At 41.3% G+C, this 15,650-nt stretch overlaps 1 protein-coding gene across 6 annotated transcripts in view; it reads left to right on the top strand.

Moving 5' to 3' along the window:
• Positions 1 to 15,650, top strand: part of STAU2 (staufen double-stranded RNA binding protein 2) — a 344,502-nt gene that overhangs the window by 648 nt on the left and 328,204 nt on the right. For 4 of the 6 annotated variants that reach the window (XM_017851604.1, XM_017851600.1, XM_017851606.1 and 1 more), the window contains exons 2-3: positions 6,151 to 6,263; positions 7,677 to 7,742. In XM_017851604.1, the coding sequence (XP_017707093.1) occupies positions 7,725 to 7,742 (18 nt within the window). In that variant the 5' untranslated portion in view covers positions 6,151 to 6,263; positions 7,677 to 7,724. Of the gene's footprint in view, positions 1 to 6; positions 189 to 6,150; positions 6,264 to 7,676; positions 7,743 to 11,819; positions 11,876 to 15,650 lie in introns of those variants that run through there. The other 2 variants (XM_017851602.1, XM_017851601.1) reach the window with 2 other exon arrangements.

The following is a 15,650-nucleotide window of genomic DNA, read 5'->3' as shown; positions in this document are numbered from 1 at the left end:
CTCCCACCTCGGGCTCTCTCGGGGCAGCAGGGGGGAGGGGAGACCGGCGGGGGAGGGAGGACCGGGAGGCGAAGGATTTGGGGTGGGGGGTGGGGGCGTGTGTGGCGGAGGGGGTGGGACGACACAGGTGTCCTGAGGGGAGGAGCCGGGAGGAAGGCGAGGAGGCCGGGCCAAGTCGGGGTGCTGAGGTGGGGGAGGCAGGAACGCGGCTGCGGGCGCGGGAGGCTGGGGTTCTAGGGGGCCGGGGTGGTAGCGGCCGGAAGAGGGGACGGCGAGTGCAGCCACGGTGTGGCTGCGAGGGAGAGGGAGCGCCTGGGGTAGGGCAGGGGAGGGCGGCCTGGGGAGGGTCTGCGGGGAATGGGCCTGGGGGCGCTGGAGGCGGAGCGGCGGGGCCGGGGCGAGCCGGAGGGTGGCGGCGGCGGCTATTTCTGTAGAATGGGCGAGTGGTAAAGACGTAACTTGCCGAAATGGGAGGGTAGGTGGGGCCGAGGGGACAAAATATATCCTATGACAGGCAAGTTCTGCTGTGGCTCTTACGAACTCCTACCGTGATGGCTCGGCTTAAAGGGGTAGTTGACGGTAGTGACCTTGCCAGGGTGAAGGGAGTTGGGCGAGGAGACAAAGCTCAGTTACGGAATCTGCTGTGTGAGAGCAGGAACTCCAGTCTCTCCGAGGGCGAGCCGGCGGCTGTGGCCTGGGGGCGGGGGGTGCTCCGCAGAGGCTATCGAGGAGCACGCCACGCTGGGATTCTTAGGGAGGGGTGGGGATAATGGCCGTGGGGTTCTGAAAGTCTTTGGAAATGTGTGTAGAATTTTGCATTTGTGAATAATTTTCTTTGGTAAGGGTCCATATTTGCTGTGATGTCCCCCTTCCCCTATCCCCACTCCAAAGGGTTAAGAACTGCTTGAGCAGATAGAGAGGGATCATCAATTAGGGTAGACCTGGGAATTTACCAAAGGATTTTAAAGTGGGTGGATCCTGCAGAAAGAAAGGCTAGAGATGATCCTTTAAAGATATTTTACTGTCAACTGAAAACGTCTATTATTTAATGTTTGATTTCACAATTTTGGTGAACTTTCGCTGAGCATTACTTGGCTTCTGATGCATCCTGTGTTTCAGACCAGCATAGTGAATACCTGAAATCAAATTGGGATGGGCAGGCAGGGTGATAGTAACCTTGGAGGAGAAAAGATTTCAACATTTCTCCAGGATATTTCTTCCCCGTCCTTGCTTTCTTTAGATGATTCAAGTATACTGTTGTGAACTGAGCTGCGGTGGAAAAATCTTATTTAATAAAACTACCAAAACCAAGACTTATTCTCCATCTCTGTTTTGTAATATGACCAGGTTTTCATTGTTCAGTTTGTATTTTACTGCAAACAAGAGATATCACATATCACTTTAATTGTAGATTGCTGCTTTTTGCAGCAGGCCTGTATTAAATTTGCGAAGCAGTTATGCAAAACTATGTGGTGTGTTTGTGTTTTCCTGCTATGGTTTCAAGTCAGGTTACCATTGTCACATTTCATTATATGGTAGGCTAGTCTGAAATTTACTCCTAAGTGATAATTAGTTGGTAGGATATGGTACATACTTGCTCACAAATTACTGCATTTTTTCCCGTAAAAACCAGTATTTTGTATTTGTAAGAACGTTGCTGTATAATCCAAGTACGTATTGTTAATTTCAAATAGAATGCTGTGTAATTATTAAATTTTAACTTTATTTGGAAGTAAGTTTAAGCTTACAGAAAAATTGCAAGAATAAGAATAATACAAATAATATCTTTGTAACCTTTATTCAGATTCACCTGTTAACATTTTATGCATTTATTATTGCTCTCTATCACACACAAAATATTTTTCCCCTGGACCATTTAAGAGTAAGTTACATACATTGTGGTCCTTAACTCCTAAACACTTGAGCTTGGAAAACCATGTAAATTTTACATTTTAGCTTAACTTGGCTTGTCTGGAATGAAGTGCTAGGAAGAGTGGCTTGGTTTGCTTTTCAAGAAATAATGTGAATATAAAAAAATCCAAGATAGTCATCAAGCTTTAAATATACAAACAATCCAGAAATCGAGGCAGAGCGGTTTTCCTGTTTAGGTTCTAAAAGATACGGTACGTTTTTTTTTTTTTTCCCTTTGTGCCTACCCTTCTCTTTATTCCTATTATTATCTCCTTTTGTTTTGTACACGTTCGGTGCTGGGATCATTTATGTGTACAGATCATAAAGAGGGAAAACTCTAAACATTGGCCAGGCGCGGTGGCTCATGCCTGTAATCCCAGCACATTGGGAGGCCGAGGCAGGTGGATCAGGAGGTCAGGAGTTCGAGACCAGCCTGGCCAACATGGTGAAACCCCGTCTCTACTAAAAATACAAAAATTAGCCAGGTGTAGTGGTGTGCGCCTGTAATCCCAGCTACTCGGGAGGCTGAGGCAGGAGAATTGCTTGAATCCTGGAGGTGGAGGTTGCAATGAGCTGAGATCGTGCCTTTGCACTCCAGCCTGGGTGACAGACCGAGACTCAGTCTCAGGAAAAAAAAAAAAAAAAATTTTTAAAAGAAGGCAGGTCGTCTATAATTTGGTGTATAGTGAAGACAAGGGGACTTTGGGCCAGAAAGAACTGGGTTGTAAACCTAGCAGCGTGACTGTAGGCAAATAACCCAACCTCTAGAAAAATGGAGATAATGCCCACATTCCAAGATGATGAGGATTAAATGAGTTGATGTAAAAATGGCAAAATGTGGCACCTAACTTATACAATTGTTGCCTGATAAATGTTAGTTTCCTTTTTTTCCCCTGGCCTGTGGTATTTAGAGTTTTCCACTAGAATAGTTTGTGAAGTAAGACTTCCATTTTCCTTACATAAAAGCAGTGTTTTGGGTACCTACTTTAAAAAATCAAAATGAAAACATTTTAAAAAACTATTTAAAGGACGCCATGTCTTTTTTAAAGTAAGAAGCATTGAATTGATAGTTTCATAGCAGTTTGTAGTTTAAGAATAGGGATAGTAAATTTTTTTTGCTTTTCATGTTGTCAAATAAGACATTTAAGTGAGAATTGCCTATCAACTGTAGGATGGGTGCTGATATAAAATTATACATATTTAATAACAGTGCCCTTTTATAAAGTAGTTTAATTATTGGTGATTAGATTTTTGTGCAGCTTTTAATTTCTCAGATGGGCAAGATAATTCATAATTAAAGTACGACTTACATCAGCAGTACATTGCAGTTACAGGTTGGACCATTCTTCATGAGCATCACGCCTTCCCCAGTTTGTAGTGCCCTCTCTCTATAAACTGTCCTGCCTGTTTTCATTTAGTAGTTTGGAATCTAGAATTGCCTGTCCTAATATGCCTGACCAGATAGGGCATTTCTGGGACACGAGGATACATTTCTCTAAAAGTACTTAGTTGTAATTGGAATCAACTGTAGCTGGAAACTTTTTTGATAGAGGAGGTGGATTTTTTTTTTAATTTTTTTTTTTTTTGAGATGGAGTCTTCACTCTGTCACCCAGGCTGAAGTACAGTGGCGTGACCTCCGCTTACTGCAGCGTCCGCCTCCCGGGTTCAAGTGATTTGCCTGCCTCAGCCTCCCGAGTAGCTGGGACTACAGGTGCATGCCACCACGCCCAGCTAATTTTTGTATTTTTAGTAGAGACGGTTTTGCCATGTTGGCCAGGCTGGTCTCGAACTCCTGACTTCAGTGATCCATCTGCCTCAGCCTCCAAAAGTGCTAGGATTACAGGCGTGAACCACTGCACCCTGCACTGCTGAGGAAGTGGATTTTATGAAACCATAGGTAGTATAAAACTGCTCTGCATGTTATTGATATATCTTGATATTTTAGCAAATTGTTTAAAATATATGACAGTAGACTGGGCATATCTTTAAAGTAGAAACAGAGTCTTAAAGACACTGCGCCACTGTGAGCATTCTGAATTGTCCATGGTATAATTACAATTTTTAAATTGATGTAAGTCTGATATAACTGGTGTGATTAAAAAAGTATAATTTTCAGAATGTTAGCCAATGACAGAGTGCTGTTATAGACGTATTAGTTTCATGTGTTTTAATTTATACAGCTCTTTATATTGTGAAGAAAAGGCATACAGAATATTTAAATCGTATGGTTAATTTTATGTTCATAAAGTTTTCTTTTTTGTTACTTCATGGAATATCTTTTCTATGTCAGAAGATTAGAACTTTCAGGCTGGGCGCCGTGGCTCACGCCTGTAATCTCGGCACTTTGAGAGGCCGAGGCGGATGGATCACCCGAGGCCAGGAGTTGGAGACCAGCCTGGCCAACATGGTGAAACCCCCCTCTCTACTAAAAATACAAAAACTAGCCAGGCATGGTGGTGTGTGCCTGTATCTCCAGCTACTGGGGAGGCTGAGGCAGAATTGCTTGAGCGTGAGAGGTGGAGGTTGCAGTGAGCTGAGATTGAGCTCTTGCACTCCAATCTGGGTGACAGGGCGAGACTCCGTCTCAAAAAAAGGATAAAAAAAGTTTAGAACTTTTTTTTTTTTTGAGACGGAGTCTCGCTCTGTCATCCAGGCTGGAGTGCAGTGGCCGGATCTCAGCTCACTGCAAGCTCCGCCTTCCGGGTTTACACCATTCCCCTGCCTCAGCCTCCGGAGTAGCTGGGACTACAGGTGCCCGCCACCTCGCCCGGCTAGTTTTTTTGTATTTTTTTTTTAGTAGAGATGGGGTTTCACCATGTTAGCCAGGATGGTCTCGATTTCCTGACCTCGTGATCTGCCCGTCTCGGCCTCCCAAAGTGCTGGGATTATAGGCGTGAGCCATTGCGCCCGGCCAGAACTTTCAAAAAGGTACCCCAATATCTTACTGTGCTTACGTCTTGGAATCAGCCACCAGTGTTACCAGTCTCTGATATTGAAGAAATACATAGAGATCTGTAGATAAGCGTTTGTAACTTTACAAGTTTATACTAATAAAGACAAAATGGAGTTTTTCAAAGTTGGTGAATGCTTAATAATGTTAAATTTTTTTTTTTTTGATACGAAGTCTTGTTCTGTTACTTGGGCTGGAGTGCAGTGGCATGATCTTGGCTCACTGCAACCTCGGCCTCCCGGGTTCAAGTGATTCTCCTGCCTCAGCCTCCCGAGTAGCTGGGATTACAGGTGTGTGTTACCATACCCAGCTAATTTTTGTATTTTTAGTAGAGACAGGGGTTCACCATGTTGGCCAGGCTGGTCTCGAACTCCTGCCCTCAGGTGATCCACCCGCCTCGGCCTCCCAGAGTGCTGAGATTACAAGCTGAGCCACTGCACCCGACCAGTAATGTTAAATTCTAGAAAGCAAGGGACACTAAATCACTGAGATGGTTTAGTGGTTATTTACACTTTACTTTTTAAATGAACTGTTTTCAGTTAAAAAAAGATGATTGGTTGTGTTTGTATTTTTAGTTATAGCTAGTGTATTTTTTTAATGAGATACTCCATTCTTATTGAAAGTGCGTGTATTTTAACACCGTATGACTAATGCTACACTTGTTAATAATCTCATTTTTTGAATTGAAAATGTAAATGTTTAAGTTTTATAATTTGCCACTTTGAAGTCCTAATGTTACTCATTTGCTCATGTTGAACAGGGATTTTATTTTGTTTTTTGCCTATCCAAATATTAATACCTAAAACACCATAGGAGTATTGAATTATAGAGTTGGACAGGATTGTCTTATTTATTGTTGCATAGCACATTGCACCAGAATTTAAGGACTGAAGACAGCAAACATTATCTTACAGTTTCTGTGGGTTAGAAATCTGGGTGCAGCTTAGCTGGATGCCTGTGGCTCATGAAAGAGGTGGTAGTCAAGCTGTCAGTTGGGGCTGCAGTCGCATCTGGAAACTTTCCTGGTGGAAGATGTTTCTGAACTCATTCATGTGGCTCTTGCAGGGTTCAGTTTCTTGGGGCTCTTGGACTGAAGAAATCAATTTTTACTGGCTGTTGGCCAGAGGCTTTTCTCAGTTCTTTGCCTTGTGGGCCTCTCCAAAGGGCACCACAGTTTAGCATCTGCTTCCCTCTGAGCAAATGAGTGAGAGAAGGTGACGCCCAGTAATTTTTATAACCTAATCTTGGAAGTGGTATCTCATTATTTCTGCTATATTCTATTTGTTAGAGGCTGCCTACCGCAAGGACTTTAGCTTACTTTTTAAAGATTGAAGAAAAAAAAAGAAGAGAGAAAAAGAAGAACTCAAAGATACACAAAGTAATTTGACCAAGGCTCAGAAGGTAATCTCCTGAAGAACTTTGACTAAAACTCAAATTCACCAATACCCAGGCCTTGTGCTCTTTATACAGCATCCCATTCTCATAGGAAATGTGAAAGTAATTAGAAAGAAATAAAAATTGATGCAGATTGCAGATGCTGTGGACACATTGTAAGAAAAATATTAAAAGTTTTCAGAGTCATTTTGAATTGACTCTAGTTTGTCATCTTGAAAAAATGGTAACCAAATATGAGTGTGTGTTTGTGTATGTGTGTGTGTACTTACAAAACATTTGCTTCTAAGGGCAAGTTCAGTATTAAAATTTAACAACATAAAAGTTTCTCCACTAGTGATTAGATATAGGCCTTTTGCTGTGTATCACAATTGTATTGTTGCTTTCTAGATAATTTTTAGGGGAGAGGTCCGTACATAATTTATGTTTTATATGAACTTTTTTTCATTACAAGATCTCATGATTTATTTGTTTATAATTTGGACTTTCCTGCCCTTCATTGGCATCTGTTTTTAAATTAATTTTTTTTTCTTTTTTTTGAGATGGAGTCTTGCTCTATCACCTAGGCTGGAGTGCCATGGCATGATCTTGGCTCACTGCAACCTCTGCCTCCCGGGCTCAAGTGATTCTCTTGCCTCAACCTCCCTAGTAGCTGGGATTACAGGCACTTGCCACCATGCCCGGCTAATTTTTGTAGTTTTAGTAGAGGCAGGGTTTTCACCATGTTGGCCAGGCTGGTCTCGAACTCCTGACCTCAAATGATCCACCCAACTTGGCCTCCCAAAATGCTGGGATTACTGTGCCCAGCCTGACATTTTATTATGCGTACTATTTTTATACTGATGATAACAGACAAAATGACAGAGAAAAGTAAAGTATTCAGCAAGATAATGGTACTATATGCTCTTTTCCATACCATCTAAGAGAATACTTGTGGTGTTGCATCTTCTTTAGGATTAATTTATCGTATAGAAAATGGGAACAAAGCTGTTTAAAACAGGACTGCAAAAAGAGAGTATATGTTAAATATTAACCTGAAACTCTCAGATTTATTTTTAATAGCTTCACTTTTGCTGGGATTGTCTTAGAAGTCTAGAAGCAGAAGAAGCTTTGTTCAGATCTGTACTGTCCAGTATGGTGGACACTAGTGATGTGCTTATTTAAGTTAACATGAAAGAAAATTAAACGTTTATTTTCTTCACTGCTCTAGCCACATTTCAAGTGCTCAGTAGCTGCATGTGGCTAATGACTACCAGATTGTACAGTACAAGTACAGAACATTTTTATCATCATAGAAAGTTCTACGGAGATCTGGATAAATTACATTTTAAGTTTGATTTTTATCAAGGGCGTGTGTTTAAAATACCAGTCATTGAGGTTGTCAACTAAGTTGAACTTTATTTCTTCATTTTCATTTTCCAGTTTTGGGAGCCGTGAGGGATACAGCAGTTTGGTCAATATTGTCTTAACATGCTTCAAATAAATCAGGTGAGTTTGTGTTAAGACATTTTTCATGCGTACATTGTGCTTTGGCTGTAAATTGTGGAACATTTTAACTCAGCTTTTCTTTTCTATACCTATAACCTGACTCATCACTTTTTAAAACAGTTACCTACTGTATAGTCATCATTGGAGGCTGTGTAGGGCAGGTTGTTTAAGGATTGGAATGATCTTCTAAAAGTTGATAACTTCTGGTTGTGCAAGGCAGAAGGTTTGTCTGTTCTTCTTGATGTCACATCCCTTTAGGACTTGTTAATGTGTTCAGAATGCTTATCATGATATAGCTTCAATAGGTGGCAGTTCTGTAGACTCAAAGCATTTTTAGTGACAAATCTTGTGAAGTAGTTGTATCTGTTTGAAAAAAAAAAGATTCACTTTCCAGGGCACTGGAAAACTCTAGAAGGAAGTGCTCTGATAAACTACAGCATTTAATACTTTAGACTCACTGAAAGAAGTGTTTTTCTTAGTTCTTGAGGTTTTCCCAAGAACTTTATACATTTAATTTTACCTTTCCCAGTTAAATAGAACATTGTATCATAACTATAGTGTTAGAAAATATTTTTGGCCAGGCTGGGTGGCTCACACCTGTAGTCCCAGCATTTTGGGAGGTGAGATGGGAGAATCTCTTGAGCACAGGAGTTCGAGCCAGACTGGGCAACATAGTGAGACCCTGTCTCTTAAAAAAAAAAAAAAAAAAGATAAAGAAACAAAGTAATTTTATTTCTTTTGATTGCAAATCAAGAGAGAAGTAATTAAACTTTTTTTTTTTCCTGTGATTAAAAAAATAATCGGCTGGGCACAGTGGCTCACGCCTATAATCCCAGCACTTTGGGAGGCCGAGGCAGGCAGATCACTTGAGGACGGGAGTTTGAGACCAGCCTGGCCAACATGGAGAAACCCTACTAAAAACCCTCTACTGAAAAATACAAAATTAGCCAGGTGTGGTGGTGCATGCCTGTAATCCCAGCTACTCAGGAGGCTGAGGCAGGAGAATCACTTGAACCCACGAGGCGGAGGTTGTGGTGAGCCAAGATCGTGCCATTGCACTCCAGCCTGGGCAAAAAGAGTGAAATTCCATCTCAAAAAAAAAAAAAGTAATCTTGGCCAGACGCAGTCACTCAGGCCTGTAATCCTAGCACTTTGGGAGGCCAAGGCAGGTAGATCACCTGAAGTCAGGAGATCAAGACCAGCCTGGCCAACATGGTGAAACCCTATCTCTACTAAAAATACAAAAAAATCAGCCGGTTGTGGTGGTGCATACCTGTAATCCCAGCTACTTGGGAGGCTGAGGCAGGAGAATTGCTTGAATCTAGGAGGCAGAGGTTGCAGTAAACTGAGGTCGCACCATTGCACTCTAGCCTGGGCGACAGGGCAAGACTCCGTTCCAAAAAAAATAAAGAAAGTAATCTTGACCCCCTGCCCTCTGATATATAGTCCTGCTCACCTTGCCTAAGAAATCTCTGGTTCCTGTGCATCCCATGCCACCTCTAAGCTAATGACTTCTAAGTTTATACCTGGCCTAGACCTCTTTTTCTAAGCTCCAGACTCATGTAGCATTTACCACCTTGATCTCTTGGATGTCTTTATACATCTTAGACTTAATGTGTGCCCAAGAAATAATCTCAATGCTTCAGTTATACTGGACTGTTTCAGTTCCTAGATTGGGTAAGGTTGTTCTGGCTGCAGGGATTTGCACAGATTTCCTCTGCCTGGACCTCTCTTCCCCTACCCTGGGTTTGGCTTGCTTGACTGCAGTCCTGCTATATGCTGTAATAGCACTTGCTCTTTAGTTTAATAACATGACATTTGCAGTTATAGTCAAATATGTAATTATTTGTTTTAACATCTGTCTCCCTTGTTAGTATGTTTCATGAAGACAGACAGTGACTTTTCTTGTTTACTGTTATGTCCCCAGGTCCTAGAATAAACAATGTAAATAGTTTTCATACATTTATTTGTTGGGTGTATGAACATATGAATGGTGCTAGAGTTGTCGCTAAAGCAAGGAGATATTTATTTTTCAACAATAAGCACGTAATTATGTCGTCAGTTTTGGTGTTATATGCTGCTGTGTTACACAAATGCAACTAACTCTCCCTCATGTAAAGTTGTTATTTGGTTTTCTAGAAACTTTCCTTGTGCAACAAAAATTAGTTTAATCAAAAACATTACTAATAATTTAAGGAAATCGTAGAGCTGTCCTGTACTTAGTGCTTCCTGTTTCCTCACAGCTGCTCTCAAATCCCAGTGGAAGCATTATGAGACCTTATTTGCAAACTGTTATAGGTGTGAAGTTGCCACTAAAATTATTTGGTTAGAGTTAAAATAATTTTTCATATTCTGCCACAGACATTTGGAAATTATCATTTTATGCCAGCCAACTTCATTGAAAATTATAGTTTATGGATTAGTCCTAATGAGGATTTACTAACTGGCTGTGTTGCAGGTCATGTTGAATCAGGCACTGCAAACAGTTCCTAGGCAATGCTCTACATGGCCACAAGCAATTCCCTGGATGTTGGCTAGAAATTGTACACAGTGCCTGGAGATATACATACTTAACTTGTACAGGTTGAGTATTCCTTATCCAAAATGCTTGGCACCGGAAGTGTTTCCAATTTCAAATTTTTTTAGATTTTGAAATTTTGCCTACCGGTTGAGCATCCCTAATCCAGAAATCCAAAATCCAGAATGCTCCAATGAGCATTTCCTTTGAGCATTATATTGGTACAAAAGAAGTTTGAAATCTTGGAGATTTTTGATTTCAGATTTTTGGATTTGGGATGCTCAACCTTAAGAGACGTGTATTCCTAGAATAATTTAAGAGACCCCTCCATCTTGTTACTGACTATAACTGTCATCCCCCAAACTGTTCAAGTCTGAGATAAAGATTCTCTTCAGCTAAACATAGAGTTGAATTCTTAAACTCATGAGTGATTTTTGAATCTTACTTTCTCGGCAACCACTTTCTCATAACAGTGAAGGTTCTCAAGGTAAATGTGTACAAGGGCCAGGTGTAGTGGCCCATGCCTGTAATCCCAGCACTTTGGGAGGCCGAAGTGGTAGGATTGCTTGAGACCAGGATTTCGAGATCAGCTTGGGCAGCATAGTAGGACTCTTATCTCTACAAAAAATAAAATAAGTTAGATATGGTGACACATGCCTGTAGTCTCAGCTACTTGGGAGGCTGGGGTGGAGGATCACTTGAGCCTGGGAGGTTGAAGCTGCAGTGAACTGTGATCATGCCACTGCACTCCAGTCTGGTTAACAGAATGAGACCCTAGGCATGCAAAGGGGACTTAAGTTGATTCTCAGTTTGAAACAGTTGAGATTTTTACTATGTGATTTTCAACATTGTCTCTAGGATTACTACTACATTTTTGTTTGGAAAGTCTTTTGTTTTCTGAAGACACCTGAATTAGATGCTTGCTATTTATTTATTTATTTATTTGATGGAGTCTCACTCTGTTGCCCAGACTGGAGTGCAGTGGCATGATCTCGCCTCACTGCAACCTCCGCCTTCCGGGTTCAGGCAATTCTCCTGCCTCAGCCACCTGAGTAGCTGGGATCACAAGCGCACGCCACCATGCCTGGCTAAGTTTTGTATTCTTAGTAGAGACGGGGTTTCACCATGTTGGTCACGCTGGTCTTGAACTCCTGACCTCGTGATCTGCCTACCTTGGCCTTTCAAAGTGCTGGGATTACAGGCGTAAGCCACTGCGCCCGGGCTACATAGTTTTTTATTTGTAACAGATTCTTCCATATGTGTTACTAAAACTAATTAAAAACTAGGCTATCGAATACTAGGTTATTTGTTATTAACTTTGCCTAACTTTAGTATTATCATGGAACATGAATGTTCCATGTTCTGTTAAGATAATAGCACTTTTCTGCCTTTAAATTGTGATCGTAGTTATTGTTTTTGACTTTTAAGAATGTGTGTTATTATCCATCTGCAACTTATGCTTACTATAGAAAATTAGGTGTAATAAGCAAAAAAAAAAAAAAAAAAAAAACCCAAAAAACAAACAAAAAAAGTCACAAAAAATTCCACTTCTTTTACAGAGATAATCACTGGTAACATTTTGGGGTGTATACTTCTAGATTTTTTTTCTATGCAGGTATGTTTTTATGTGAATATATGTTACTTTTTAAAAACTGGGTTTATACAATATGTAATGTTTTGAAGTGATTTAATAATAATTCTTAGTTTGGATGTACTAAAATTTAACAAAGCCCTTATTGTTGGACAGATTTTTGTATTGTAGTTAGTGCCATAGTGAATTATTGTAATATACATCTGTTTGTCTAATTATTTTCTTAGAATTAATTATTAGAAATGGAAATACTAGTCAAAGATGTATGTGGATTTTAAAGATATTTGGTGTATAGCCCCCCAAAAGACAAAGTTATATCTGCCAGAAGTGTATCTACCTGTTTCCTTACTTCCTTGACAAAATTTCAGTCTTTGCCAATCTGTCTGACAAAAGGTGATATTTTACTTTGTGTTTCTGTAATATTTAAATAGTTCTTGTTCTTTCGTGTTTTGCCTTTTGTGAATTGCTTATATATGTCTACTGTCATCTATTTCTTTTTATTTGTAAATAACATTCTTTGGATTATGTCCCCTGATAATTTTCTGAGTTAGTATTTATAATCATTACTCTATACTTTTTACTCATTATTCAACAGATAACTAATAGGAGTATACTAGTTTCTGGGGTACCATAATGTGTATGAGTATGGTATATTTTGGTCCTTTCTCCCGGATCATTAATTATAGGTCCCCTGGGAAAAGGAACTCATTTTAACAGTAAGCTACAGCAAATGTAAATTACGAAGATACATGCTGTGAATAATATTTTTAAATGAGTAGCTGAAATAGGGCCAAGTTTTGGAGATTAGCTAGTGAGGTAGACTTGACAGGTCAGTGTGTCCTAAGGAATTGGAAAAGTCTATATTAGGCAGTTGTTGTATTGGGAGAGCCTAGCAACTGGGAATTTACAGGGATCAAAGTAGTCTGGTAGTTCTTTTTAGTAAGGTTTGGTAGTAGATGTTGGGAACATGGAAGCTAAGAAGAAGCTTTAAGGCCTAACTGAAGTGGAAGGGATGACGGCAGGACAAGACAGAATTTTTCTGTGTCAAAGGAGTAGGAGAACCCTGTAGGGCAAGAGGGAGCTAGGTGTTACAAAAAAAATAAAAAAAAGACAGTTTTTATTACACTGGATAGTGTAAGACCAGAGTATGATTACCAAGAAACAAAGTCTAGAGTTTAAAGAATAATGATGGCTATCTCAGAGGTTTGTTGTGAGGAGTAATTGAGATAACAAAGGCAAAATGCTTAGCATTGCTCCTGTTACTACTGCTATTAATTTGGCTATTAATATTGCTGTTGGCTATTGCTGCCTGACTCTGGAAATTGGTGGGAAAGGAGGGCAGATGGCAGACATTTAGGTAGATACTTGAGTAAAGTATTTGGAGGAATGAACCACTTTCTCAAGCCCACATTGGCTTCGAGGTCCTCCTGCTTCTTGCCACAAGCACCAGGAACTCTATTCTTTTCTCTTAAAAGTTGCTACTACTTAGTAGTAGTTACTTTTCTTTCCAAGACTGGGTGTGGGGATCTATAATCTGCTCATCTCTCTTGTAGCCATAGGATATAGCCTACAGTTAGGGGATAAGAAAAATAGTAAACATCAGGAGGTTAAAATGTGTAAGAAAGACTTCTACTTTCGCCTATGCTGGTATAATGGGAACTGGATTTGTTTTATGTGTAGCCAGCTTCCAAGATGGCCCCCAATGATCCCTGCATCCCGGTATTTACACCATGGTATAATCCCCAGACACATTATACATTGAGGTTTATCTGTGGAACCAATAGAGCATGATGGAAGTGATAGATCATTTCTTAGGATAGGTTATTTATTTATTTATTTTATTTTATTTTATTTTATTTTTTTTTTTTTGAGACGGAGTCTCGCTCTGTCGAGACTCAGCTCACTGCAAGCTCCGCCTCCCGGGTTTACGCCATTCTCCTGCCTCAGCCTCCCAAGTGGCTGGGACTACAGGCGCCTGCCATCTCGCCTGGCTAGTTTTTTTGTATTTTTTTTAGTAGAGACGGGGTTTCACCGTGTTAGCCAGGATGGTCTCGATCTCCTGACCTTGTGATCCACCCGTCTCAGCCTCCCAAAGTGCTGGGATTACAGGCTTGAGCCACCGCGCCCGGCCTTATTTATTTTTTTGAGACAAAGCCTGGCTCTGTCTCCCAGGCTAGAGTGCAGAGGCACGATCTCGGCTCACTGCAACCTCCGCCTTCCAGGTTCACACCATTCTCCTGCCTTAGCCTCTCAAGTAGCTGGGACTACAGGCGCCCACCACCACGCCTGGCTAATTTTTTGTATTTTTAGTAGAAACAGGGTTTCACCGTGTTCGCCAGGATGGTCTCGATCTCCTGACCTTGTGATCCGCCCGCCTCGGCCTCCCAAGGTGCTGGGATTACAGGCGTGAGCCACCGCGCCCGGCCAGGATAGGTTATTCATAAAACAAATATGACTCCGCCTCCTTCCCTTACTACCCCCAGCCTTGGATTACTCCCTCTGAGGTTAGCTGCCATGTTGTGAACGGCCTGATGGAGAGGCCCATGCTGTGAGAAACTGAGGCCTTCTGCCAACAGCCAACAAGGAACTGAGGCCTCTGGCCAACAGCATGTGAGTGAGCCTTCTTGGAAGCAGATGTCCCAGCTTTAGTCAGGCTTCCAGTCCTAAACATCTGTCCCGCTGACATCTTGACTGCAACCTCATGAGAGATCCTGAGCCAGAACTACCCATCTAAGCAGTTCCCTGACTGCCAACCCTCAGAAACTGTGTGAAAAAAAGAAATTTTTTATTTTTTTTAATTTTTTTAGTTTTTTTGAGTTGGAGTCTTGGTCTGTCGCCCAGGCTAGAGTGTAGTGACATGATCTCAGCTCACTGTGACCTCTTGTCTCCCAGGTTCAAGCGATTCTCCTGCCTCAGCCTCCCGAGTAGCTGGGGCTACAGACGTGCACCACCACACCTGGCTAATTTTTGTATTTTTAGTAGAGATAGGGTTTCACCATGTTGGGCAGGCTGGTCTCAAACTCCTGACCTCAGGTGATCCTCCTGTCTCGGCCTCCCAAAGTGCTGGAATTACAGGTGTGAGTCACCGTGCCTGGCCAATGCTTGATTTTTAAAGCCACAAAATTGGAGGTAATTTGTTTTGTAGCAAAAATGTACTCATCCTCCTTAAATAACTTGAGAATTTATAAAATATATAAACAATAGCTTTTAAACATTGGTGACAGGCAGCACCAGACTGTGATCCCTGAGAGAATAGGAACAAATGAGGGTAAAGCCCTTCAATTGTAACAGCTTACTGCAGAGCCTAGAGGCAGTTTATTGGTTGCAGTGCAAGGTGTGGAGGAACCAAAACAGAGCCCAGCAGTCCTACTGAGATAAAAAGACAAAGATAAAAATTTGGGAAGATCAAGGTGGTTAGAATTGCAGGGCAGAGTACCAGAGAAAAAAGAGCTGTGGGGGTTGGGATTGGCATTGGGGAAGCATACACTAAAAAGCAAGAGAGCATGAACAAGTGAGCATGCATTTTGGAAATCTCCAGAGGGTTCTCCTGGAGTCTTTTGCTGAGTTCTGATTTCGTAGATGCTTGACAGGCCCTACCTGAGGCCAGAGAAAAATATAGCACTTCTGGAAAGCACTAAGAAAAACAATTTCCAGAGTTCACATAAGGCTTCAAATAGTCGTGTTCCTATTAAGCACAGTAAAGGATGTCGTAGAATACGTAGGGCACTGGGAAGAGTCCTCAGAGGGCTCCAAATGATTCCAAGTAACTTAATTGCACCGAAACACAGTTTAGAAGAAT

This window comes from Rhinopithecus bieti, unplaced genomic scaffold (assembly GCF_001698545.2).
Source record: "Rhinopithecus bieti isolate Rb0 unplaced genomic scaffold, ASM169854v2 scaffold_32422, whole genome shotgun sequence".
Taxonomy (NCBI): Eukaryota; Metazoa; Chordata; class Mammalia; order Primates; family Cercopithecidae; genus Rhinopithecus; species Rhinopithecus bieti.
This window is presented reverse-complemented; position numbering and strand designations above follow the sequence as displayed.